The sequence below is a fragment of the Rhinopithecus roxellana genome, chromosome 13 (assembly GCF_007565055.1).
Source record: "Rhinopithecus roxellana isolate Shanxi Qingling chromosome 13, ASM756505v1, whole genome shotgun sequence".
Taxonomy (NCBI): Eukaryota; Metazoa; Chordata; class Mammalia; order Primates; family Cercopithecidae; genus Rhinopithecus; species Rhinopithecus roxellana.
Window position 1 is genome coordinate 35,555,129 of NC_044561.1, and position 26,938 is coordinate 35,582,066.

A 26,938-nucleotide genomic window follows, 5' to 3' on the forward strand; every position below is an offset into this window, starting at 1 on the left:
CCCTGGCTCCTGGCTGCCTCCTGCTTCCCGCTCCGCACCTGATGGTTCTCCTGGACCCCAGCGGCTGCCTGGTCCCCAGCTGGTGCTGCTCCTGTCTCCTGAATCTGACCCAGGCCCCTCCTGCAATCTGACCACCACCCCTGCCACCAGCTGCTTCCTCTTTGTCTCCTCTCCAAAGATCCACACTCGGATGCACACTGAGCATGACACACACTGACCCCTGGCCCATCCCTCCATCTGCACCTGGCATAAGGTGACCCTGACTCTACTCAAGGTGACCCTGATCAGCTCAAGTCTCTCACCAGACATGGTGGGGACACCTGGGCTCCCTGGGCTTGCCTCTCACAGCTCCCTCTCAGCTTTCCAGTCTCCATCCTCTCAGCTTCAGTTTTCCCTGCCTGGGAAATCGGAGTTGGGAAACATAAGACCTCCTTTTGTGTTAGGAACCTGAGGAATTATATGGTCCAGAGAAGTCATCAGTTATCAGCTGTGACCACCTGGGGCCTGCCTACAGCACAGCATTGCAGAATCTGAAGCTGCACCCAGGCTCTGCAAGAGGAGGGCTGTGGTCAATTAGAAATGTCTGCCGTGCATGGGTGCAATTGATTAGCAATGTCTGCCATGAGTGTGGATTTATGAATGCCAGGAATTGCCATCCATGGTCTGGTCCAACTTTTATCAGGACACTATCTATCATCTATCTATCTATCTGGAGGGACAGAGGGAGAGACAGAGAGAGAAAGAGAGAGAGAGAGAGGGATCCATCATCAAGTGCAATACTTCGCCAGGCATAGACTTGTGGGATATGACCATGAGCTGATACCTGGACACAGAATATGACAGACAGTCCTGACTCCTATTAGTGAAGAAGATATTCCCTTTACAATCCTTTTCCTTTCTCTCAAGGAAGAAGTTTGCATTTGGCCCTGAGATATCTTTAACAGCTCCCCAACAGCTTCTCATTTCTCCTTTAAGAGACAACAGGTTTACCGCAGGCAATGAATATCAACACTATTTTGCTGCATTGTACTTATTTTGTACAGTTACCTTTTATTTATAGCGAAAATAGTTTTTTTCATTTACAGAGTAACATGAAGATTTTTCTTTAAATAAATGTATTTCAACAAAAATGAATTGACCTAAAGAAAAAATATTAAGAAAATAATCACAAAGATGGTACACACAGACCATTGAAAGATACGGATGTATACATACATATATCACAAATGATTAAGACTTAAAAAAATATAACCCTCCCAAGAAGTGGGAGCCTCCCAAAGTGGAGCAGGCAAATACAATTTCCATTTAGGGGGATAAGGAAACTGACTTGCAGAGAGGTTTAGTATGTACCTGAGTTTGAATCCTGGTGCTACCAACCATCAGCTGTGTTTCTCCACCTCCCTGGACCTGTTTCCTAATCGGCAAAATGGGGAATAAAGCACCTGCTTCTCAAGGTTGTTTCCAGATGAGAGACGACGCCCAGGCCATACTGGCACAGAACACACAGCAATGGTGTGGAGCCCCTTGGGGTCTGAAACTTTCAGGACCCTATGGCAGGAAGTGAGACTGTCCCATAATTAAGCTCTTTTAAGGCACAGACCCAAGACTCAGACAACCCCAAGAAAAGGGAGTTTATTTTGGATATAAAGGCAACAGGAATCCTGACCAAATGGTCGGCAGCCCTCTCGGCGGTAAGTATTTTTGTATTGGGAGCCCAAGGTCCTCTGCTTAGTGGCTCAACGCTTGTCTACGTTTTCCAGGGAGCCTTGTCCACGAGCACCTGCACCCAGGGGCCTCCACTCCCTGAGTTCAAACGCCCGAGACAGAGATGATCTGATTGGCTAGTTCAGGCCAGGGCTACCTGATTGGACAGAGCTTGGTGCCAAGCCCCCTCATAGGCTGCTGGTCAGCCTGTGGGGGCGTGTGGTCAGGTGCCCAATCAGCTGTGAGCAGGGCCTATAAGTGCAGGTGCTTGAGGGCTGCCAGGTCAGAGTTAGCTGGGACTGGGTCACTGTCCTGCTGGGATAGAAGGTTGTCTGAGCCATTGCAATGTGATCTGCCTGAGGCAGAGGAAAGATAAGTGGAGGGGTAGTGGTGGGGGGCACGAGAAGGAAGGGGCCAGTTGTGTGAGAGAGGGAGGACTGCCAGGTGGGGGGTGAGCCCCTTGCAGTAGGGGGCATGCCAGACCTAATGCGCACAGGACTCTGCCTTTCTGTGTGAATGTCATGTGCAGGGAGCCCAGACGAGGTGGTGCCAGGTAATTAATTCATTCATCCAGGGTATACCATGGGGCACTGGGCACTGTGTCTGGGGCAGTGAAAGATGATGAGGCCCTGCCCTGTGAAGCTGCCCTTCTGAAGGCCAGTGTGCCAGCCCCTGAGCTGCAGAGGAGACCCTCCGGTGGAGGGGGAGTGGGAGGTCCCAGGCCTGGCAGCATCAGGGCCCACCACTAGGAGGGGACTGCTGCCTGGGCCTCGGACTCCAGGGTTTACTCTCCAGCAGCTTCTCTTGTGGGTCTGTGAAGCCACTGTGGGAAGATGCAGCAGGCGTCCACTTTGTGGGGGCATCTGCGCCCATACTTGGGCCCCAGCATTAAGGATGCAGCAGCCAAGCACTCAGGTCTCAGAGATCCCAAGGGAAGAGTAACAGGGCCTCTTTCTCCAGGCGCCCTGGGTCCCTGACAGCTTCTCCCTCCAGCACTGATGCTAGAAGTTTCTGGCAGATTAAGGGAGACAGTGCTTCCCTCCAGGGGAAGCAAAATCGGCATTTGAGGGGTCAGGGAAGTTTGTCACCCAGATAAGGGGGAGAGCACAGCAGGCCCAGGGAATAGCGCATGCAACAGAGGGGGTGTGCGGGAGCTCCAAGTGGCTCAGGAGAATGGTAGGAGGACTGCAGAAGGAGCTGTCCCCACACGACACCGGAGGTGAAGGACCACGCTGAGAAATGGGGCTGAGGGCAGTGGGGCCTGTGCAAGATTTTGAACCGAGGAGGAGCATGGCCATATTTGGGTTTTGGGTTTTGGAAAGCACACTCAGGCTGCCCTGTGGAGGTGGAGGGGAGGGGAGGAGGCTGGGGCCGAAAACCCAGGGAGGAGGTCAGGGCAAGGAGCCCTAGAGAGCCGCGAGGACTGATACTGGTGAATAGCTGCAGGGCTGGAGAGGAGTGATGCTTCAGAGCCTAAACTCGTAGGACTCTGTGATTAAAGAGGGAGTTGGGGAATTACCGCCCCCCTGCAACACACACAGTTCCTGGCTGGGGCAGCAGGACCAGGGAGCAGCAATGGAGGTTTGGAAATGGATGGGCCAAGTGTGCAGGACTGGGTGGGGGCCATTGGGGTGGAGACGTCCGGCGGCAACTGGACACTGAGTGTCCTCATCAGTGCACTGAGTACCCTCGACAGGGTCCTCCTCAGGCTCCGCACAGAGCAGGCAGCTGCCTGCCTCCCTGGCCATCTGTCTACACCAAGTGAGTTGGGTCCTGATCCTGGAGTTCTTGGAGGGACAAGTAAGCATCAGTGTTCAGGGGCAGGCGAGCATTAAGAGCCCTGACCTCCCCCTGCCCAGGAGGCCTCACCCAGGGGAATCCAAACGGCTCCCTGGGGCCAGGGTCAGGGACCTCCTCCCCAGCCTCTCGCAGCACCAGCTCAGGGAATGGCTGAAAATCCACCAGGTCTGGGACTCCTGGGGTGGGAGGCCCCAGGGGCTGGGGGTCCCAGTCTCTGGGGACTCTCTCCTGCAGGGAAGCGGGTAGCCTCTCTTCACCAGCCCCGCTGCCCCCAGGGGCAGTGCTTGGGGGGCTGGGGCCACCAAGGAGACTGGGGGAGAAGAGCAGCAGGTCATCCCCGGAGGGGAAGGTGCAGTAGGCGTCGTCCTCCGCTGACAGAGGCCACAGGGGTTGGGGGGAAGACCCTGTGGGCGTGCCGGCCCCACCCTCATCAGGCTCTTCCTCTGCGTAGGGATCATAAGTAAAGTACACCTGGCAGGCCTCTATCTCCAAGGCATCCGGGAGGTGGAAGAAGAAGTAACCCTGGTTGGTGAAGCAGCTGGTCAGTGAGCGGTTGCTGCTTAAGGATGAGGGCTCAGGCACCTTGTCCTGCTGCAGGAGCAGCTGTGTCACCTTGTCCCTCTCCAGCACTTCCAGTGGTGAGATCTCAGGCGCCAGGCCACCAGGGCTGAAGGACGATGAGGGGAAGGGCGAGGAGAGCCATTTCTGGCAGGAGAAAGGCGGGGGGTGGGTGAGTGGGGGCTTCCTTCACCTTCCTTCACCCTCCACCCCTTCCTCTGGACTCTCAGCAGCTCCTAACTCCTCCTCCTGAAGCAGTTGACCCAGAGATGCCCCCTGTAGGAAGCCCTCCCTGACTATAGCCCCGCACTCCCCCAACTCACCTACTGGCTTGGGGAGCCCTCTGGGCCACCAGCCCAGGGAGACTGCCTGAGCCACAGTCCAGCATTGGCCTGCCTGGCTCCCAGTAGTGCCCAGGAATGTTTGCTTGCTGAAGAGTGACTGTTTATTGGACACCTGCTGTGAGCCTGGCACTGTTCTAGATGCTGGGGACCCAGGAAAGCAGAGAATCCTCAGACTGTCCAGTGGGTACTAGCACAAGTGTGTGAATTGATCCATCCATGCCAAAGCAGAAGGGCACTGAGAGCACAGCCTGTTCACCTTACAGATGCCCAGAGACGGGACACGCCCCAGCCCCGATCACAGACCGGCAGGCGGCAGAGCTGGGACCCAGGATCTCCGCTTACACTGTGGTGGGAACGTCTCTTGTGGGAGCTGATGGTTTCCTGATTCACCTCTCCCCTAGTTCTCTGTGGTCCCCACCCCCACCCGCTCCGCCTCCCATCCCCAGAGAGGGGAAAGTGCCCATCAGAGAACTTCTCAGTTGCTCGGGATTCCAGAGAGCCCTGGCAAGGAGTGGGAAGACCCGGGTTCTAGCCCTGGCCCTGGCACTCACTAACTGTGTGACCCTGGGCAGGCTCCTGCACCTCTGTGGGCCTCAGTTTCCACAACAGTTAGCCGCGTCTCTCCTGACTTCCTTGCTGTCACCCATCAGGTCACCAGGGAGACATCAGGTGAGCAAATGGAGATGTAAACACCCAAAACAGGGTAAGACACAGTCTGCACAGCAGAGTGGGGACAGCAGGCCCTCCTGGTGGTGTGACAGCAGGCCCTCGGGTGGGTGAGTTTGGGAGCCCTGACAACCCTCTGTCCCCAGAACCCTCAGCAGCTGGACTTGGCCCCCTAAGCACAGGAGCCAGGCCCAGTGGGCTCCCCAGGCCTCTGTGCCCAGCACGAGGCTGGCGGGTTTCATGGATCTATTTCAGATGAATTAATGAAGCAGCAATGAATGCCCAGTTCTCCTCTCCAGGGGGAGTCCCTGAGGCTGAGTCAGCTGCTCCACAGACACACACACACACGCTCACATGCATGCACACACGCACACACGTGCACACACCACTCAGTTAAATCCACCCCCTTCCCGCAACCAGGAGTTATGTCACAAAAGAAAAGGCTGAGAGAGGCAGAAAGGATAAACTGAGGATGGCAAAGAGGGGTTGCTTGCTGGGCAGAGAGGGAAAAAGCACTGTTCGGGTGAGGTTCATGATATCCGGGGCAAGGGCGGGGCCAGGCAGCAGCCCTGAGTTTGCAGCCAGAGAGGGAGCGGCCGGGCCTGTGGCCAGTGCCCGTGAGCCAGGAACCCACTGCCCGTGGCCAGCTACTTCCTGGGCCTGAGCCTCTGCCCACAATGCCCTGAAAGGGGCTTCAGGAGAAGCTCACGCCCCTCACACACACTCCCACACTCGCACACACATTCCAGGATCCCCTGGGAAGTACGGTGGGCCTTGTGGCCCCTGTGGGTCCTAGGGTAGAAGGATAGGTCTCTCAGCCAGATGCAGAAAAGGTGGGGCCGGCTTTGCCAGCCCGTCCCTAGCCACATCATGCCTTCCTCCTCGGGACCCCGCTCCACACACTAGACCCAAGGATGCCCTCATGGGAAGCTGGAATGGTTTGCAGCTCCCACCTCACAATGTTCTAGGGCCATAGAATCAGGACCTGACGCTGGAAGGTATCTGAGCATGCAGCTAATCTAGCTCAGCCTCCAACCAGTTCAATGGGGGAATCTCTATGCTTCGGACACACAGGCAGCCGTGGCTTGCTTGAATACCTTTATAGATGGGAACCTTGCTACCCTCAAGGCTGAGGGAAGAATTTTAAGATAATGCATTCCTGCACATTAAGAGTGCTGCAACTAATGGCCAGGCTCGTTGGCTCACGCCTGTAATCCCAGCACTTTGGGAGGCTGAGGCGGGCAGATCACCTGAGATCAGGAGTTCAAGACCAGCATGGCCAACATGGCAAAACCCTGTCTCTACTAAAAGTACAAGAATTAGACAAGCATGGTGGTGTGTGCCTGTAATCTCAGCTACTCGGGAGGCTGAGGCAGGAGAATCGCTTGAACCCAGGAGGTGGAGGTTACAGTGAGCCAAGATGGCGCCATTGCACTCCAGTCTGGGCAACAGAGTGAGACTCCGTCTCAAACAAAAAAAAAAAGTTCCCTATCTGGTATTACCGTTGCTGGTGTGCTGAACGAACAGGATCTGCCAGCACAAGCTCTCTCCGCCCTACTGTCTGTGCAGACGCGCTCCGTGCTTCTCCTGTCCCTGCCCAAAATTCCTGAGCAGGCTCCATATCTTAGCATGGGTACTAACAAGTCTTCCAGTCACTTTGAGTCACAAAACACCGATTCATTTTTAAAGTGCCGGCCCACAGAGCAGCAATGCTCTGAACTCCATCTCAAATTCAGTCATCTCTTCTTCCCCAGCCCGGTCACCACGCCGGGATGATTTTTGTATTTTTAGTACAGACGGGGTTTCACCATGTTGGTCAGGCTGGTCTCGAGCTCCTGACCTCGTGATCCACCTGCCTCAGCCTCCCAAAGTGTTAGGATTATAGGTGTGAGCCACTGCACCCAGCCTGATAGGGTTCTTTTGAACACTGTGTGCCAAGCAAAGTTCTCAGGGCAGGACACATAGTAACACTGTTTTTCTCCCCATCTAACTGGTGGGGAAACTGAGGACCAGGGAGGCTCTATAGGCCCAAGGTCACACAACCAGAAAGCGGTGGAGCTGGGATTAAAACCCAGGCAGTCTGGCTCAGATGGAAAGTGCCAGAGCTGGAGAAGAGACCCATGCTCACCCTGGAGGCTGCTCACTTCAGCGTTTGGTCTCTTCTCACAAAACACAAAATTAGCTACTCCCCTACCACCCCCCCATCCCACTTACACCCCTGGTCACCTCTGCCTCTCTGCCCCAGCCTCCTACCTGGACATCTCCTCCATGCTCTGAGCTCAGCTGGGAAAAGAACTTCGAAGGGTCTGGGGTGTGACACTTCAGGACCTTCTTCAGCCTGGACAGAGAAGAGAAGGGAAGGAGAATGGGAAGGGCCATGGTGTCCTGCCATCAGTGCCACCACTGTGGATGCCAGGCACAGAGCCATACCACATTTACTCATGTATTTATTCCAATACTAAGTATAAATATTGGTATTTATACCAATACTAAGTGCTCACTGTGGGAGGACGCTGTGTTGGGCACTGGGGAGACAAGAATAGCCAACAAAAGAGGTCCCTGCTCTCAAGAAGCTGACATTCTGATGGGGAGACAGACACAAAGCATGTTGCAACATCATCATTCATTCTGTGGAGACAGAGAGCAGAGTGCTACAAGAGACGGGGAGATGGGGGTCAGTGGGGGCGAACACACAAGCCAGAGCGGTCAGGGATGGAGATGGCTAGAAAAAGTGGAGTGAACCAGGAGGAGGGAGAGGGGAGAGAGGCTTCCTTGTCAGGGCTGCCATGGATGGTGGTTCAGGTTGTGCACTGCCCAAGGGCATTAGGCTTGGGCAGGAAGTGGGAGAGGTGGTGGTAAGTGAGGCTGACTTCCAGCCCATGTTCTGCTTGCCAAACTGAGTGCCTGGAACCTGTGTACATCACCCTGAAGAAAGAGGCACCATTTTTGATTGCACAAAGGTTCCACATGACTGGTGGAGGCCCTCAAGGGCCGGGGTGTATTGCAGCACAGTGGGCAGCCTCTGAAGAGCATTAAACAGGAGAATGACATGGTGGAGAAAGGACTGAAGGGGCACAAGAATGACAAGGAGGAGGGCATTCTGGAGGCCACTGAACCCACGCCTGGGAGAGGACCTCTCCCCTTACAAGGACATGGTTTCCCTGAAGGCTTGCAGGGAGCTGTGGGTAAAGGGGATGGGTGGGTGGAGGAATACCTGTCTTCTTGGGAGGAAAGAGGAAATGGGGCTCCAAATACTGCCGAGAACCACGGCTCCAGGACGAGAGTCAGGAGAGCGGCACTCACTACTAACTGGCTATGTGACCTTGGGCAAGTCAGCTGACTTCTCTGGCCAGTCCTGGCATCAGTTAAAAGTCAGTGGTAGCCCCTGACTCACTGCCTTCCCAGTGCTGTGGAAAATCGAGTGAGGTGACGCAGCTAGGCACGCTTTGCAAACCTCTTGGGAGAAGCAGGGCTCTCATCAGGGGGCCACATAGCCTGGTCAGAAGTGTCACCTCCTCACTGCTTTGCCCTCCACCAGGTCACGCTCCGCACAGCAGCCAGAGCCACAGAGGGCAAAGTGGATCCTGTCCCACTCCTGGGGAAACCCTCCATGGCTGCTCGGCACACCGCCCAAGTCCTCCCCATGGCCTGAGGTCCCAGGAAACCTCACTGCCGCCACATGTCCAGGTTCAAGTTCAGCTTCCTCCCCAACCCGCTTCTGTCTCCAGCCACACCGCGTCCCTGCACTCTGTTCCTGGAAGGTTCTTCCCTCCTTTCTGCCCAGGGCCTTTGCACATGCTGTTTCCTCTGCCTGGGACACTCTCCTGATCCCCTCCACCCACCCCCACCATGGGCTCCTGCTTCAGATTTCAACAGAATCACCACTTCCTCGGGGAAACCAGCCCTGGCCATGCCCCAGCCCTGCTGTCTGCTCCTGATACAGTCAGCAGTCAGTATCCATGGGTTCTGCATTCACGGATTCAGCCAATCCCTGATCAAAAATATTCAGCGGAAAAAAAAACCCCTCATAGCAATACAACAATAAAAAATAATACAAATTTTTAAAATACAACATAACAACTATTTACATAGCATTTACATTGTATTAGGTATTATAAGTAATCTAGAGATGACCTAAAGTCTCTGGGAGGATGTGTGTAGGTCACACGCAAATACATTGCTGTGTTAAATCAGGGACTTGAGGCCAGGTGTGGGGGCTCACACCTGTAATCTTAGCATTTTGGGAGTCCGAGGCGAGTGGATCACCTGAGGTCAGAAGTTTGAGACCAGCTTGGCCAACATGGTGAAACCCTGTCTCTACTAAAAATACAAAAAATTAGCCGGGTGTGGTGTCATGTCTGTGATCCCAGCTACTCGGGAGGCTGAGGTAGGAGAATCGCTTGAACCCTGGAGGTGGAGGTTGCAGTGAGCTGAGATCATGCCACTGCACTCCAGACTAGGGTGACAGAGTGAGACTCTGTCTTACAAAAAATAAATTAATTAAATAAAATAAAAATCAGAGACTTGAGTATCCACGGGCTTTGGTATCTACCGGGGGGGAGGGGGGTCCTGGAATAGGTTCCCCCTGGATCCTAAGGAATGGCCGTACATCGACATCCTCCTCCGCCATCCTGATCCCGGTGTGTCGTTACACACCTTCAGGATTGTCTGCCTTCCCGCACTGGGCTATGAGCTGCCTGGAGCTGGGGCACACGCATGTGGCCTGCCACTGTGTTCCCAGCACTTTGAGCTGTACCTGGCATGCAGCTGGTACTCAGTGAATATGAGAATAAGCGAATGACAGTCAGACCTAGATGGCCCGGCAGGGACCCAGACACAGAGACAGCTGACATGGGCACACAGGCATCCCCAGTCCTGACAGCAGTGCTCTGGACAGGGCCGCGGGGGCTCTCCCTGGAGGGCTGCACCTCCCACCTTCTCCTCGGGTTGGTCCCACAGGTTCCCCCTGTGGGGATGGGACACAGGGAAAGGCCAGGTTTTGGACAGGAAGGACTCTCTGGAGGGTAGAGGAAGCATGGGTGTATCAGAGCAGGGGGCCCGGTCCAGAATCTGACCTGGCAAGGTGGCATGTGCGCATGTAAGTGTATGTGTGTGTGTGCATGTGTGTATGTGTGCTTGTGTGCGTGTGTGTGCATGTGCATGTACGTGTGTGTCCATGTGTGTGCATGTTGGCGGGGTGGGAGCATGAAGGAAGGGGAGGAGAACCTTCTTACCATGGCCCGGTGTTCCTGCAGTTGATCAGCAAGTACACTAAGATGATGAAGCCAAAGGCCCCGCTGAGGCCCACGAGGAAGTGGCCGAGCCACGGAATGGTGTCCTTCCCAAGGGCTGCCCGGGCGTGGGAGAAACAGCAAGGACAGGGGTTAGAGAAGTGCCCTCACTCACCCTGGATCACTCCAACACCCTGGTCCAGGGCCCTTCCAGACACTGCTGCCTCTGGAGGGCTGGGGACAGGGTTCGGCTAAGCCCGTCCTCTCTGGGAAGCCAGATTTGATGCTAAAAAGAAATGACACAGTGGCATTCCAAGAGCTCCTCTGGCTCCAGACAGATCCCATGGACCCACCTGGTGAGCCTACAGCCCCCCACCGCCCCCACAGCAGCCTGGGCTCCACCTGGCTGCACCCCTCTCTCCACCTGCCTCCAAGCACCGCTTAGAGGACCCCAGGTCTTGCTTGAACTTGAACTCAAAATGTGATGCAATGAGGGACAGATGTCCAGCAGACCTGCTGCGGGCCAGGCTGCTGGAATGTCACATGCCTTCCTCAGAGCAGCTCTGCCTCACAGTCAGTGTACCCATTTCACAGATCAGGCCGAGAGATGAAAGCAGCTGACCCCAGCCCCGGCAGAAACCAGGAGTTTGAGATTTCAGGGTGGAGAAAAGTGAAAAGAGCCTTTCTACCCCTCCCCAACTCACAAGGCCCATGGCAAACCCTGTCCACTCACTGAACCCCTGTTCCTGTCTGAAGAGCGGGCCCCCTGCAGGGTTTCAGCAAATGAGACATGGAGCTGACCACTGTACCCTCACTCCAGGCAGGGAGAGGATGGAGCAGCTCCTCCCCCAGCCACCCCCTCCTGCCTGAGCCCCCTCCCACCCTTGCTGCCCACCAGTACCTGCAGGCTTTGTCCTGAAGGCCAGGGGCTGGCTCCAGGGGCTCCAGGTCGTGAACTCGCCTTGCAGAGGCTTGACCCGCACCTGAAACTCATACTGGGTGTCTGGGGTGAGCGTCTCCAGGCAGATCCATTCCTGCTTCTGCTTGAGGGTCATCAAGGGGGCCTCCTGGGTCAGAGACAGGACTGTCAGTGCTCACCTCACCTCCCATGGCAGGGCCAGGAGGCTGAGCACCACAGCACCCTCCTCAACCCCTGCCAGTTGCACCACCCCTTCCTTGCCCCCCAAATCTCCCTCACTACCCAGTCGCTGGGGCCTCAAACCCCAGGGTCATCCCCTAAAGCCCAAGTCGTCAGCTAATCAGCTGGTTCCACCTCCAGAACCTGGTTCCACCTCCACAGCCATTCCAGAACCATCCCCCGTCTCCACGCTGCTCTCACCCCAGGCCTGAGCTGCCGCCCTCTCCCAAGCCTGCAGCTGGTCTCTGGTTCTCATTCATGCCTCTCTGCAGTCTAGTCTCCACAGGACCAGAAAGCAGGACATCTCCACACACCTCTACCACCCTGGGTCGCTCTTTTTGCCTCCTCTTGCTCTCCATACACATAGCAGCATCCTGCCTTTGCCATGGCAGGTCTTTCTAATTTTGCAAAACTCTCCCCAGATCTTTGTAGGTGAGCTCCTTCTGGACGCCCAGGTGTCCAAGGGGCCTTCCCTGGTCACCTGAGTCTGAAATAGCCTGTGCCAGTCACTCACTCTCAAATACCTTGCCCCATTGGGTTTTCCTGGTGGAACTTATCACTGTCCCATAGTCTCACTATCCCAGACCCTGTCGCTGTGCCTGCTGACTGCCTGCCTGCCTGCCCTGCCCTAGTCTGAGATTCCTGAGAGTGGAAGTTTGCTGAGCTCACCCTCCACTCTTTCCCCATCATCCAGCGCATAGTAGGTGCTCAGCAAATATTTGTTGAGTGAGCAATTGAGTGAATAAAGAAATGAGTGTAAGTGAATGAATAAGCAACAGACCCACACGGATGTGGAGCAGATGGGCTTTGACACGTGGAGGGGTGGCTTCCCTGGCCTCCGAAAGCCCGCGGGGCTGGGCAGCTGCCTGTCTCCTGGCTTTCTGAATCTTTCCCTGAACCTGCTGCCAGCCGGATCTCCAGGGTTAAGGGGGCTAGATAAGGATGTGGAAGTCGGGCAGGCGGCCCCAGGCAGTGCAGAAAGAGCACAGGAGTGAACTCAGCCACCCACCATCCACCTGGGGCTGATGGGACCTCGCCACAATGAAAAAGGGACAGGACAGGGACCAGGACAGGAAGGAGGAACCAGAGCAGGTGGGGACTGGGCCACATTCTCACCTCCCAGGTGTGGCCTGGGGACAGCGTCCGGGCCTCAAACTCCAGGTGTCTTTCAAAGTAGTGGGAGGCTTCGGAGATTTCCCAGCTTATGTTGCATCGGTGGGTCTCCACGTGGACGACTTGGAGGGAGATGGGAGCCATCAGGCGAACTGGAGACGAGACGAGACGGGGGAAGGGAGAGCAGCCAGGCATGACCTCCACCTCCCACTTTGTACCTGCCACTCCTCCCTCCTGGCACCCACCCTACCCCCCACCCAAAGCCCTGCTCCCTCCCTGCCTCCCTCCCTGCCTCCAGGCCTCTCTCAATGATCACCTCTTCAGAGAAGCCTTCCCTGACCACTCACCACTCTGCATCCCCCTTGCCTGTTTCATTTTTATTCCCAGTGCTTATCATTACCTGGCCTATGAAATATATGGTTTGATTTCTTTATTCATTTTCTGCCTCCCCCAGCAGACTGTGAGCTCCTTGAGGGCAGGGACTTGGTTGTCCTCTGCACTTAGAATTGACCTGAGAGCTTTCCATGGATCATCTCATTCATTTCAAGTGTGAATATAACACTGTGTGATTCTGAAGTTAAATGAATCTCAGTTTCTATACTTCTGAGACTCTATAGAACCACATAAGTGATAAGCAGATGCTGAGTGCTGACTACATGGTAAGCAGTTTCTGTGTCTCAGTTCAAAGATGCCTTGCAAGCCTGGTGGGTAGGCAACTCTGATTCTCCCCAAAACTCAGGCTCAGAAAGGTTCGATAGTCTGCCAGTCAGATCACATCCAGGTCAGGCCTGACTCTCACTTTCTCCCCCACTGCTTCCCTGGAGATGGACCCCAAGGTCAGCAGGCAGGCACTCAGGCATTCAACAAACCTTCCCAGACCACTGTCCTGATGAGATCTAGTGCTGGGTGCGTGACAAGGAGACAAAGGGGTGGCAGAGACTCTGCCCTCAGGGTGCTCACGGCCCAGTAAAAGAGACAGGCCTGCAATCAGGCAGTGACAACGCAGGACATACATTCCCAGAAAGAGGAGGTACAAAGGGCTAGGGGAGTCTAGGAAGGCCTCCTGGAGGAAGTGACTCTCAACTAAGCCTCGAAACATGAGTGGGAATTTTCCAGGTGTCAAGAGCCTTCCAGTCAGTGGATCAGCATGCGCGAGGGCTCAGAGGCATGAATAGGCAAGGTGGGTTTGGAGAGCTGGCCTTTGGTTGCAGCAGAAATATAGGCTTCAAGAGGAGGAGTGCAGGGAGGAGGCCCAGGGCTGGATCCTGAGTGGCCTTGAATGCCGCAGTAAGGAGCCAGGACATCATCCCGAGAACAGCGGGCAGTGAGGTGGTCAGATGTGAGTGTGGAAGCTGCGGGGGAGAGAGCCTGGAGCAGGGAGGATCCCAGCGGAGGTGGGAGGAAGGAGGTGCCCAGCCCTGCCCCAGCCCCACCCTGGCTTCCTCACTCACGGTTCTCAAAGGGTTTGAAGTCCTGGATGGCCATCATCCTCCATCGCACCCCTTCACGGCACATCACCCTCAGGGTGACGATGTCCACTGCGGTCAGTTTCTGAGACTGCAAGGGAAGGAGGGCAGGGGTGAAACTTCTGGCAGCTGGGGGCAGGGGAAGGGGGAGGCCACAGGGATGACCAGGGAAGGATGGGAGCCTCTCCACATGCCCCGCCACCCAAGGCAAGGGCAGCAAACATTTTCTGTAAAAGGCCACATCATAACTACTTTTGGCTTTACAGGCCACATGGTCTCTGTCACGATGACTCAACTCCACCACTGTAGTGTGAAGCAGACACAGACAACATGTAAATGAATATCAGGACCATGTTACAATAAAACTTTATTTACAAACACAGGCAGTGGGCTGGATATGGCCCGTGGGTCAAGGTAGTTTACCAACGCCTGATCTAAAATGAAGTGAGCTGCCTTGAGAGGGAGTGAGCTCCCTGTCACTGGAGGCATGCAAGCTGAGAAGCCCCCACAAAGCTACAGATCTGGAACTGTACCTGTTTAACATTTTTTAGTGTGAAAGGCCCTCCCCTCCCCTATCTCTTCCCATCCCTATGCCTTGAATTTTCTGGAAGAAAACGGCCAGGTATTGAGCATCTCATGTGAGCAGCCACTGCTCAAATGCCTTAGCCCCTCAATGCACACAGCATCCATCCCACGGTATGGGTGGGAAGCCTGAGGCTTGGGCTGGTCAAGGGACCTGCCCCAGGTCATGCAGCTGGACAGCAGGGGAGCCCAGGTTTAAACCCAGGTCCTCTGTGTCCCCCTACAGCGTGACTGCATCTCTGAGTCCTGCCCTGTCATGCCTGACAGAGGGCTGCCGAGTGAGCAGCTTAGAGCAGCCTCCCACTGTACAGGTGCCAACCCTGCAGTCCGGCAGCCCTGCGGGAGGAAGCTCCAGTGCAGGCCTCTTAGGATCTCGGGTCCAGGATGCTGATTTCACGGCCAGGACCTCGGGCAGAGTCCTTCTGATCTGCATAAGACCCACTATGAGCAAATCTTGAACCTCATCATTAGAATTCCCCAAACTGGCCAGTTCCTCTCCACCCCATAGACCCTGTCCTAGCCTTCTTATAGCTGCTACGCAGACTAGATTTTCCCAGATCATAGTAGTCTCATCATTATTATTACTATTATTGTTATAAAAATATTGCCAGTCATACATTCTCATGAGCACTCACACTGTGCCGGGCACTCTGGAGAGCACTTTACATGTATTATCTCATTTAATTCTGTCAACACCCTTGGACACAGGCACTGTCACTATTTCCATTCTATAGCTGAGGAGACTGAAGCACAGAGAACCTTAGGGACTTGCCTGAGGTCACACAGCTAAGAAATGGTGGAACCAGGATCAGAAACCAGGCCACCTACAGAGCTCCCTGCCCGGGCACAGCATCCGGTTCCAGAGGCTGTGATTCTCTCAGCTATACTGTGTGACTCCATCTTCACACTCTCCTGCCCCTCAAGAAGACTTATAACCTGATGGTGGTTGGAAGATGTGGTCTCGGTGTCCTTGGAGCCCGCTGTTGCCCAGGACGCTTTGACAGACAATAATTTGATGTACACCCATATGGACATGGCCATGTGCCCTGCAAAAGGCAGCCTAATGCAATGGTGAAAAGCCCGAACTGGGAGCCCACAGGCCTGGGTTCAATCCCAGCTCTGTACTTCCTGGCTGTGTGACCTTGGACAAGGACCATACCTCTTTGAGCCTCAGTGTCTTCACTGGTAAGAAGGGGACAGCGCTGATGTTTACCCATGGGGCTGGAGGTGATGGCAGCAGCTGCCCATCTGGAGTGGCCGCTGCTAAAACTCTGTCTGCAGTGGGGAGGCGTAGCTGGGGCCTCCTGCTCCACGGAGCAGGTAGGAGCCCTGCCTTCCCAGGCAGGATTGCAGCTGCCTAAGTCTTGGCTGTGGGCCCAGACCTCCTGGTGCTCTTGGGGGCTGGGATTAGGCAAGAGCCCCACTCTCCTGGGTGCAGCTGCAGGCACCCAAGTTGCGACTGCAGAGCCAGGCGTCCCTGCACTCTCAGAGGCTGGGAAGGTCTCCGCTGCCTCCGCAGGCTCAGAGCTATCTGTTCCCATTGCCTGGCCTTTCCCCTGCTTCTGGCACCCGATCTGATCCTGGAGGCACGGTCGGGGCTACACACTCCATGGATCCAGTGCGAGTTGGGGACAAGCGGGACCCCCGCCCCTTCTGAGGTAGCCAGGAACTCTCCTGGGGCAGCTGCAGCTTCCCAAGCCTGGACCCAGGCATCTCTGCTCCCCCTACAAGCTCAGGGGTGTCTGCTCCCACTGTCTGGCCTCCCCCTGGTCCAGTGCCCACTCCAATCTCAGAGCGGGGCCAAGCCCAGGCACTATCACAGCCTGGCACACTCGAGGCAGCACTGACTCACTGGCCCCAGCTGCCTTGGCCTCCTCTGGACTTTAGGTGCCAATGAGCACAGGGGGGTGGGAAGCCACGGGGGCGCAGGGGGCAGCTTGACACTGGCCTGCAGGTGCCCCTTGGCCCGAGCAGCCTGGGCAGAAGGGGCCAGGTCTCCGGTAAGGTCCCACCTTCAGGCTGGGGAGGGCCTGAAAAACAAGGCCCTTGTTGGGCCTTGACCCAACAAGATAGGTACCATTATTATGCCCATTTTACAGAAAGGGAGATTGGGGCACAGGGGTTGCCCAATGTCACCCAACTGGCAAGCCAGAGCTGGAGCATCCAGCTCCAGAGTCTACACCCTTCACCCCCCACACTGCATTGTGCTGCCAAGACCCCGGAAAGAGCTGGGGGTGGTCATTACAGTTACTGGAGCGCTGTCTTACTTGATAAGGAACACAAGTGTCACAGGAGCTACAAAGCGCAGGGGAGATGGCAGGAGCAGAAGATGCCTCACATACAGAGGGCACGTCAGCCCTGGGGCAGGCCTGAGTCCATGCCCAGGGGTGTCACCTGTTTTTCTCTGCCTCCTTCTCAGCACTGGGCATCCTGCTTGGCCATAGCCCTGGCCATTGGGCCCCAGTTCTTCCCCTGGTATCCGGCCCACCCTGAGATCACAGCCCGGAGCTGGGAGACCACCTTCTCCCTGCACTCTCTCCCTGGGTGGGTTACTCACATTTGGGTCTCCAAGTATCAGGTTGCAGGCCCAGGATGCTTGACTCACAGGGAGCAGTTCACAGGTTTGGTTCCACCACCTTTCATGGCAAAAGACCCTCCTTAGAAGAACAGGAAGGACCCACACAACTGGCCCAAGGGACCTTTCTCAGATGTCTCTGCTGCCAGGATGGCACCAGGCAGCAAGGCCAGGCTGGGGCTCCTGTGCCAACCTCCATGAGGGGCACTGCCTCCCCCACTGGCTCCATGGTATTCCTCCCTCATGGGTACCTTGTCCTGCCCCCTCATCCCAGCCTGCTCCCACGGCAGCTGGAGTGATCTAGAAACACAAACCAGTTCAAGGCAGGCAGTCTTCCCCACCTAGAGCCCTCCAAAGCTCGATGAGGCTTAGGATGAAGACAGATCCTTAAACAGGTGTTCAGAGCCCTGTGGGATCACCACCCACCCAGAAGCCAGGGCCCAAACCTGCTTTGCCCCTCCATGTCCCTCCCCATTTTCCCCCGCCCCACACCCTGTGGAATCCACCAGGGCCCAGCCACCTCTCTATGACCTTCCCCTTCTCCCTGACTCCAACAAGCCTACCTGGGGTCAGTCCCTCACTCACTGGCCACCTGGATGTTTACATCACAGTGACATCTCTCTCCCAGCCCCGTCACCCCAACCACTCCCAGGTTCCCTGTCCCCACAGCTGCCTACAGGGTCTCTCAAAATCCAAGATTATCCAAAAAGCTTGGGGTCCCTCCTTTCTCCCCACTTCCTCTCTGCTTGCCTCTAGAGTAGAGTTCAGCCTTGGCATAGCAGGCTTGCAGCTCAGTGTCCCCAAACTACCCTGTCCAGTTCATCCCCAGCCCCTCCACGGCAGCCTGGACTCCACCCAGGTTCTAGAAGTCTAAATAGCTGACTTCCAAATTATCTTAAATGATCCCTTGATTCCAGGTCTGGGCCCCAACTCCTGTGATTCGAACAGTCTGTGGGTCCCATTAGTCCAAGATTCTGTAAAGGGAGGCCAATGCATAGGATCCAGAATATGAGATCCCACCATCCTAAGATTCTGCAGTGTGGCCAGTGGGCTCACCGTCTGTCCGGCCAGGCATGGACTTGGCAGGAAGTGTCCTGCAGAGCCCCATCTTGGCTCCAGACACAGGAGATGTTGGCTTTCGAGTTGTAGAAGCATGTGAACTGGGAAGTGCCTGCTGGGCAAGACGAGGTGTGAGTGTTGACTGCAGGTGCCCATGGCCCCCCAAGGCATGCCCGCTGCCCCTGCACCTGGCACCCATGCCTGCCAGAGGAGAAGGTGGGTAAGTCTGGCAAGCAGAGAAGGGATTCATGGACCCACTTCAGAGAGGAGGAAATGGAGCCTCAGAGCCTGCAAGTTCCCACAGGCAAACTAAGGCAAGGCAGGGACAGAAAGTAGCACATGTTTGTGGCTTGGAGAGGAGTGTGTGTATTTGTGTGTGTGCATTCGTGCGTGCGTGCCAGGGCGGGGGTCCGGGACAGAGGGTGAGGCGGGAGGTGGACACCTGGTCTCTGGCCCCAACCCCTTCTGGGAAGAGGCTTTAGCAGGGCCTTAGCCATCTCCCCGTAGGGAAAGCACAGCTGTCCAGATGTCAAGGTCCTTACCGTTCACCGCTGCAGATGCCCAAGAGGTAGCCAGAGGCAGGAGGAGGATGAGGAGGGGCAGACGCCAGGACAGAGCAAGGGTCGCCATTACATCCACAGGGTGGAGCCGAAGAAGGAAGCCCTGATGGGAGAGGAGAAAGAGAGAGCACATGTAAATACACATCCCAGGTCTCACTGCCCCTAGAGGCAGGCTGGGCCCGCCCCCTCAGTGTGCATGGTCTGCACTCCCCGGTGCCAGCTCAGTCCAGCCCCAGGGCCTTTACACCTGCTAGTCCCACCAACCCACACATGCTCACACCCTTCCTTCAAGTTTCTGCTCAACTGCCACCTCCTTCGAGAGGTCTTCCTTGACTAGAATACATAAAGAAGCATCCATTGTGGCCAGGCTTGTGGCTCACACCTGTAATCCCAGCACTTTGGGAGGCTGAAGCAGGCAAATCACCTGAGGTCAGGAGTTTGAGACCAGCCTGACCAATATGGTGAAACCCCGTCTCTACTGAAAAATACAAAAATTAGCTGGGCATGGTGGTGGGCGCCTGTAATCCCAGCTACTCAGGAGGCTGAGACAGGAGAACTGCTTGAACCCAGGAGGTGGAGGTTGCAGTGAGCTGAGATGGCGCCACTGCACTCCAGCCTGGACGACAGAGTAAGACTCTGTCTCAAAAAAAATAAAAGAAGCACCCTTTGTTAGTCACGACTCCCCGACATTTTCATCACAGCATTATTTATTTGTTGCTTATGGACTGATTTATGTTTCCCTCTATCTCTCTTCACAAACATACACAGAGTCACGTAAGCTCACTAAGGACAGGTATTTTTGTGTTTGGTTCATTGCTAGGTCCACAGTTCCTAGAACAGTGCCCGGCACATAGTAGGCATCGGGCAAAAAAATTCTTGAACAAACAAGTGATGGAATAAATATAGACAGAGCTAAAGTCAGCAGGCAGAGGGGCTTCCAGAGGGCTCTGAGGCTAGCCCCTGCCTCTGCCCCTCACGCTCCCTCGAGGGAAGTGAGGCAATGGTGTGAAAGCATCAGTACGTGAACTCGGAGAGGCAGAAAAGCAGACAGGAGCTTTGATCTCAACACTGAAGAGCCCTAGAGGACAGGGGAAACTGAGGCACAGAGGGCTGCAGTAGCCTTTATGGAGGACCTTGTCCACGCTCGTACTCCCCTACCTGCCTGGAAGCTCTCCCTGGAGGCAGGGCCAGGTTGGTCACCCAGATTATACCCCAGCGAGGAAAGAGACATGAAATATCTAAGCCAGCCCTGTCAGAGGGAGGCTCCAAAGGTTTCCCAGAGTGCCTAGTATGCACTGGCCGCTGGCCACTGGCCGGTGCTTCTTGTTTGTTTGTTTGTTTGTTTGTTTGTTTGTTTGTTTTTGTTTTTGAGACAAAGCCTTGCTTCTCAAGGAACCTCTAGCCGACCATGGAAGCTCCCATTCAGCACACGGGTGAGGCAAGACCACGACTGTCACAATGGAAACGGGAAAGAAACGCAGCTGCCCCTACCCTCTGCAGGGCCTGGGTGTGCGGAGCGGAATGAGAAAGTGAGCACATGGTCACTTCGGGAAGATAAGGGGACTGCTTCCAGGAGAGGTGTTTGGAGCAGGCAAAGGGGGAGGCCGGGAGATGAGGAGGGGGCTTCCAGGGAAAGATGAGGGTGGCTTCAGTCAGAGGGGACAGGAGCAGAGGGGACAGGAGCAGAGGGACAGGAGCAGAGGGGCAGGAGCAGAGGGGACAGGAGCAGAGGGACAGGAGCAGAGGGGACAGGAGCAGAGGGACAGGAGCAGAGGGGACAGGAGCAGAGGGGACAGGAGCAGAGGGACAGGAGCAGAGGGGACAGGAGCAGAGGGACAGGAGCAGAGGGGCAGGAGCAGAGGGGACAGGAGCAGAGGGGCAGGAGCAGAGGGGACAGGAGCAGAGGGGACAGGAGCAGAGGGACAGGAGCAGAGGGACAGGAGCAGAGGGGCAGGAGCAGAGGGGACAGGAGCAGAGGGACAGGAGCAGAGGGGACAGGAGCAGAGGGACAGGAGCAGAGGGGACAGGAGCAGAGGGACAGGAGCAGAGGGACAGGAGCAGGTGAGTCAAGACATGCGGAGGAGGTGGAGTGTCCTTCCCTCCCTCCTGCTCTTCCATTCCGAGAGCTGCCAAGACCCCCGGGCATTGGGCTTTTTTCCCCCTCTGTTCTCCCTTCTCCAGCGGCTCCGAACTCGAGCTCTCACTCCCCTTCCCTTCTCTCTCTGAGTCTCTCACTGGCTCTAACCCTCAGCTTCCAAGGGTCTTTCTCCAGCTCAGCCCCAAGCCTCCACGTCCCTCCCGATGGTCTGCAGGACTCCCTCACAGCAGGTGCTCCTGGATCCAGCAAAATCCCAGCTCATCCCCAGCTCTTCTCCTATCTGACTTTCAGTTCTGGGACAATTGTACCGTTCCTGTTCCAGGGGACCTTCGCCCCCATACCTAGCCAGCCAGGACACTCCATAGACAGCAGGACAGTCCAATGACTACTTGTTGTCTCTTCCCTGCTCTCACTGGGCCAGCCTCGTGCCATTCCAGCCCAGACGACAGCACGATCCCATCTGTAGGCTCTCACCTGCCTTCCCTGAAGCCCACCTCCAACCACCCACCTCCCTGCCCAGGAACCTGCAGTGGCCCTGTTGCAACCAAAGCCTAAATTCCCACTTTCAGGGCTTTCTGGGACCGGGATGAGGTCAGTCAACCCTTCCAGACTGCCCTCACAGGAGCAGGTGCATGTACCCAGGCCAAAGCACATACACACCGCACCTACCTGCCTGCACAAGCCAGTGGCTCCAGGCGGCCAGGAAACCGACACTCACCCTCCAAAGGTCCTTCCCAAGTCTATCCTTTCCCCTGGGTCCCCTACAGATCCTACCATCCTTCAAGCCCCTTTCAAACGGGCCCTCATGCCTTTTTCCATGAAGCCCTCCCTGATTTCCGTGATGGAGGGCGAGGGCTTCCTCTTCTGAGCGCCTTGCTCCTCCCTCTAGGCTGGCAGCAGCAGAGACCAGCATTGGCCAGGGGCTGGCCCACCAGTATACTTGCTCCAGGGACTGTTGAGCACAGGGCCGAGCACACAGTCAGTGCTCAATAAATGTAGTGAAATGAATGAATGTAGTCAGAGGCCTCAGTACTGCAAGGAAAGCAGAGCTCTTTGGGTGGCCCTGGATTGTCTCGTGGCTTACATCGGAGCCAGCATGGAGCAGGGACCCGCGCCCTGGTCCGGAGAGCCATGGGTTCCATCTCCTAAGGCAGATGTCACAGGAGGGAGAGTCAGAGGCCCACACATTGTCAGAGCTGCAAAGGTTCTTGGAGCAAGCCCAGTCCCTTATTCTACATTTGAGGACATTGAGGTCCAGAGATGGGAAAGCCTTGCAGAAGGTCACATCAGGAGCCCAGCACAGAGCTGGGACCAGAACCCCCTCCACACTGCTCTGCCACCCCCTTAACCACACCAAAACCATTGGCTGACAGGTTACTGTAAACCAGGCTCCGTTTGAAACTCTTGAAATGCAGCAATAAGGGCCTCTGGCAGGGATACGCTTATCATCCCCATTTTCCAATGAGGAAACGGAGGCACCCAGAGGTGAAATGCGTTGCCTAAGGTCATGCAGCGGATGAGAGGCCTTTCTGGAATCTGAATCAGGGCAGACTGCCCAGTGCTCAGGCAGGGATCCTCCCCTCCCGGAACTCCCCAGGCGCGTCTTCCCACCACAACAGCTCACATGACGGTAAATATGCACTGGTGACCTAATAATACTCATGACGTGTACCGAGCACATAGTCTACGCCAAACCTGGGGCCAAGGGCCTCACATATGCCAGCTCATCTAAGCTGCCCAACGGCTTTATTACCCCATTACACAGACGAAGAAACTAAGACTGCAAGTCCCTAACTTGCCCAGGGTCATATACACAGCAAGAGGCGGAGCTAGGCCTCCAGGGTCACTCTCTCAAGCTGTCCCACCCTGCGAGACACTGGTCCCAGAGGTAACACTGGTCCCAGAGGTCAGGCTGCCACCCTCCCTGCCCTGGGAGTCCGGGCCCAGCAGCTCACAGAAAGACCGGCAGGTGCTTCTCCTGAGTACCATGGGTTCACCTTTGCCTGGCCCACCGTCTCCACAGGAGGGCGAGCTCCCCAGGGTGGGGGCTGCTTACCTCTTTCTTGGGATCCTCAATAGCAGAGGGCACAGGGTTGGGACTCCAAAGAGTGCAGAGCCCAACCAGGGACTCCCACAGCCTCTGGGCCCCTTCACGCTCAGTCATGTCAGCCTGGCCCTGGGGCAAGGGGACCATCAATGTTTTCTGTGGGTGTCACCCCAGGTCAGGCCCAGCCTCAGGATGACCCCATGCCCAGGACAGGACCTGCAGAGAGCTCCAGTGTGGGAGGAAGGTGCTGGGGGACAAAGGGGTGCAAGGTCAAAGGAAGGTTAGGGGCAAACCACAGGCCCAGCCTAGAGGCAGCCAAGCAGGAGGAGAAAGCGCCATCTGGGGTCTGCTTCCCGCCGCCTGGAGCCTAGGGGTGCAGCGATGCTTGGAGAGGACAGAGTCCGGGGAGGACGGTGTGGGAGTGCCAGAGGGGCACAGAGCTGAGGGAGTGCCTGACAGTCACCGAGGCTGCACCCTCATTCTGCAAGGGGGAAGCTGAGTCTCAGGGAGGCCAAGGAACCCACTCAAGGTCGCACAGTGAGGAGAAGCCCAGCCTCGGGTGACAGCAAGTGGAGCCTGGGACCTCGAGTTTGAGCACCCCCTCCTGGGTCCTCAGGCACACCCATACGTGCCCTGTCGTTCATGACTCTGAAACCAGTCACACCCACAGATGCCTACGTCCCCACCACAACCCTGCAAGGTGGGTCTCGCTGCCCCATTTGATCCATGCCAGAACTGAAGCCCGGAGCGCCTGACCCGAGCCATCTGATTTCCAGAGAGATGCTGCTGGGGACAGGGACTGGCGCCTGCTCTCTCTCTGCCTATGCTGTCCTGAGCGCTCGCGGGTAGTTCGGCGTTTAGCCCTCCCTACAGCCCCACAAGGAGGCTCTAGTTTGCTTCCTTTTTGCCAAATGAGGAGACTGAGACACAGGTCAGCCTCTCGCCCAGGCAAGAAGGGCGTAGAGCTAGGATTTGAACCTGGTGAGGTGCAGTTTGGGGCCCCTGCTGCCATCAGGGGTACGTGGTGGCTGGGGCAGGGCGGTAAAGCAGGAGTTCGGGAGCCCATGGTGCGTGCCACCTGACCTCCGAACTCGATGGGGCCTATGACCCCTCGTCCTCTCTGGCCACCTCCACCTGCCACCCCCGTGCTCCCACACACAGTGTTTGTCTCTTGCTATTTAGCTTCAGGGGCTTCCCCAGCTGGGTACGGGACCCTGGCTATGGGGGAAGGAAGGGGACCCTTGGGGATAGCTCAGCCCCTCACTCCACCTCCCTCCCCCGAGGTGCTACAAACACAGTTAAGGGTGGGAGGCTTCGGCTCCCAGGAGAGGAGAGAGCATGAGCTCCAGGCAGCCCCAAAGATGGGGTCCCATCCCCAATGCCTGGAGATGCTACTGACCTGTCCAGTCATGCAGCCAAGGGAGAGACAAATCCAGACTGAAACCCAGGGCTCTGCCTCCAGCCTGGGCCTCCCAGAGGCCTCGAAGCACACTTCACTTCACAGATGGCTCTCCAAGGGGACCCTTCTCTCCCCACTGACTCCACAAGCCTCCTGATGAGCACTCGACACAGAGGTGCCTCCCCCAGTATATGGGCCCCACTCCACAGAGGTCAGGAGGGGGCTCCTGCCTGTCCCACCCCGTATCCCGTACCCTCTCTGGGCACCCAGGCTATCCACCCACCCCTTCTCCACCTCTCCAGGTTGGGGGCCCAGCACACAGGGCCCAGCGAAGCCCCCCATCCCACAGCAGCCGCTAGCCTCCCCTGAACGGGTTGGGAAGGAGGGGTGACCTGGGACTGAGGAACGCTTTTTCCTCCAGCCGGGAGCCCTGAGAGCTGGGCCTACGCCCTCCCCAGGGGAATTCTAAGATAAAGTTGGGGGGATGGGAGGACCGGCAGAAACTGCTGGGGGAACTGAGTCAGAGCTGAAAGTCTTCTCTGTGACTTTCACTCCCAGCCCCCTGGCTGGTCCCACAGGGGCTGGGAGGGAGGCAGGGGAGCATCACCTGGCTGAGACATGGGGCGGTGGCAGCGCGCGCTCTCCAGTCCTCCCCGCTGCTGGGACCGTGGCCATCTCTCCAGGGCCCTGCTCAGCTCTGGCCCAGGAGACGGCTGCGGCTGCTGGGGCCACAAAAACTAAAAGCCCAGAGCCAGCCCACTTCCTGTGCAGAGAATAGAGGGGCAAGGCCTGGGGTGGAGAGGCGGGGAGACGAGGCTTATGAGAAAGCCTGAAACTCCTCAAGCACCCAGGGCCAGATAAAGATCTGCCTCCTACGCTGGGGGCGGCACACACACACACACACACACACACACACATTCACACACACTCACTGTCAAATAGGGGCCTAGCTGCACACAGGAGCCAAGGGAACACAGACCCCCCCCCTCCCCTTCTACATCACCCCCATGCCCACTCACACGGACTACCCAACACCTCTGATGCCTCCATCCGGTCACACACGTACCCACTAACACATAGGCTTCACACAAGCAGGTCCCTCTAGGTGACCCCAGAGTCTCACGAGCCTGCAACGCACCATCTTTCAGAGACTCCTTTTTCACCTAGCCTTCCAGAAAGCCCCTTACTCCGTTTAGCATTCAGAGACAACTGCTTTTTTTTTTAATTTTTAATTTTGTGGGCATGTGGTAGGTGTCTATATTCACGAGGCACATGAGCTACTTTGATATAGGCATACAATGTGTGATAATCACATCAGGGTAAATGGGGTATCCATCACCTCAAGTATTTATCCTTTCTTTGTGTTACAGTCCAATTATACTCTTTTTTTTTTTTTTTTTTTTTTTTTGAGACGGAGTCTTGCTCTGTCGCCCGGGCTGGAGTGCAGTGGCCGGATCTAAGCTCATCGCAAGCTCCGCCTCCCGGGTTCGAGCCATTCTCCTGTCTCAGCCTCCCGAGTAGCTGGGACTACAGGCGCCCGCCTCGTCGCCCGGCTAGTTTTTTGTATTTTTTAGTAGAGACGGGGTTTCACCGTATTAGCCAGGATGGTCTCGATCTCCTGACCTCGTGATCCGCCCGTCTCGGCCTCCCAAAGTGCTGGGATTACAGGCTTGAGCCACCGCGCCCGGCCTAGTCCAATTATACTCTTTCAGTTATTTTTAAATGTACAATAAATTATTGTTGACGAAAGTCACCCTGTTATGCTATCAAACACTAGATCTTATTCATTCTATCTAATTACGTTTTCGTATCCAACAACCATCCCCACCTCCCCAACCCCCACTGCCCTTCCCATCTCCATCACTGCCCTTCCCATTTCCATGAATTCAATTGTTTTAATTTTTAGCTCCCACAAATAAGTGAAAACATGTGAACTTTGTCTTTCTATGCGTGGCCTGTTTCACTTAATATAATGACCTCTAGTTTCAAACATGTTGTTGCAAAGACAGGATCTCATTCTTTTTTATGGCTGAATAGTACTCCATTATGTATATGTACCACATTTTCTTTACTCATTCATCTGTTGATGAGCACTTAGGTTGCGTCCAAATCCTGGGTATTGTGAACAGTGCTGCAATAAATGTGAGAATGCAGATATCTCTTCCATATATTGATTTCCTTTCTTCTGGGTATATACTCAGCAGTCGGATCGCTGGATCATACGGTAGTTCTGTTTTTAGTGTTTTGAGGAATCTTTAAACTGTTCTTTATAATGGTTGTACCGACTTACATTCCCACCAACAGTGTACGAGGGTCCTCTTTTCTCCCCATCCTCATCAGTATTCATTATTGTCTACCTTTTGGATAAAAGTCATTTTAACTGAGGTGAGATATCTCATTGTAATTTCGAGGTGCATTTCTCTGATGATCAATGATGTTGAGCACCTTTTCATAGACCTGTTTGCCATTCATATGTTTCCTTTTGAGAACTATCCAGATCATTTGCCCAATTTTTGATGGAATTGCTATAATCTTTTTTCTGTAAAGATGTTTGAGCTCCTTATCTATTCCGGTTATTAATCCCTTGTCAGATGGTTA

General features: G+C 55.6%; 1 protein-coding gene across 3 annotated transcripts; it reads right to left on the reverse strand.

The window, feature by feature from the left end:
• Positions 1–1,612: 1,612 nt before the first annotated feature.
• Positions 1,613–25,126, reverse strand: IL2RB (interleukin 2 receptor subunit beta). Of its 3 annotated transcripts, none has more exons than XM_010389193.2 (10): positions 24,948–25,126; positions 18,779–18,899; positions 18,234–18,348; positions 17,160–17,238; positions 14,006–14,111; positions 12,558–12,706; positions 11,205–11,370; positions 10,307–10,421; positions 7,326–7,410; positions 1,613–4,209 (listed from the first exon to the last, which is right to left on the reverse strand). In XM_010389193.2, exons 2-10 carry the CDS (start codon positions 18,864–18,866, stop codon positions 3,457–3,459), a joined length of 1,656 nt encoding a protein of 551 aa, XP_010387495.2. In that variant the 5' UTR covers positions 18,867–18,899; positions 24,948–25,126; the 3' UTR covers positions 1,613–3,456. The 3 variants fall into 3 exon arrangements, with proteins under 3 accessions (XP_010387495.2, XP_030770584.1, XP_030770585.1); XM_030914724.1 differs by having other exon boundaries at positions 18,234–18,351; positions 24,948–25,097; XM_030914725.1 differs by lacking the exon at positions 18,234–18,348 and having other exon boundaries at positions 24,948–25,097.
• Between the last annotated feature and the right edge of the window lie 1,812 nt (positions 25,127–26,938).

Bases quoted from the DNA above. Each gene is read 5' to 3' on its own strand.
- IL2RB (XM_030914724.1), bottom strand. From the start codon at position 18,866: ATGGCGACCCTTGCTCTGTCCTGGCGTCTGCCCCTCCTCATCCTCCTC. The intron at 10,422-11,204 runs GTACTGGTGGGC...ACGCCCGGGCAG, and splicing joins CTTCAGGACAAAGCCTGCAG to CCCTTGGGAAGGACACCATT. The intron at 7,411-10,306 runs GTAAGAAGGTTC...TTCTCTGTCCAG, and splicing joins TGCAGGAACACCGGGCCATG to GCTGAAGAAGGTCCTGAAGT.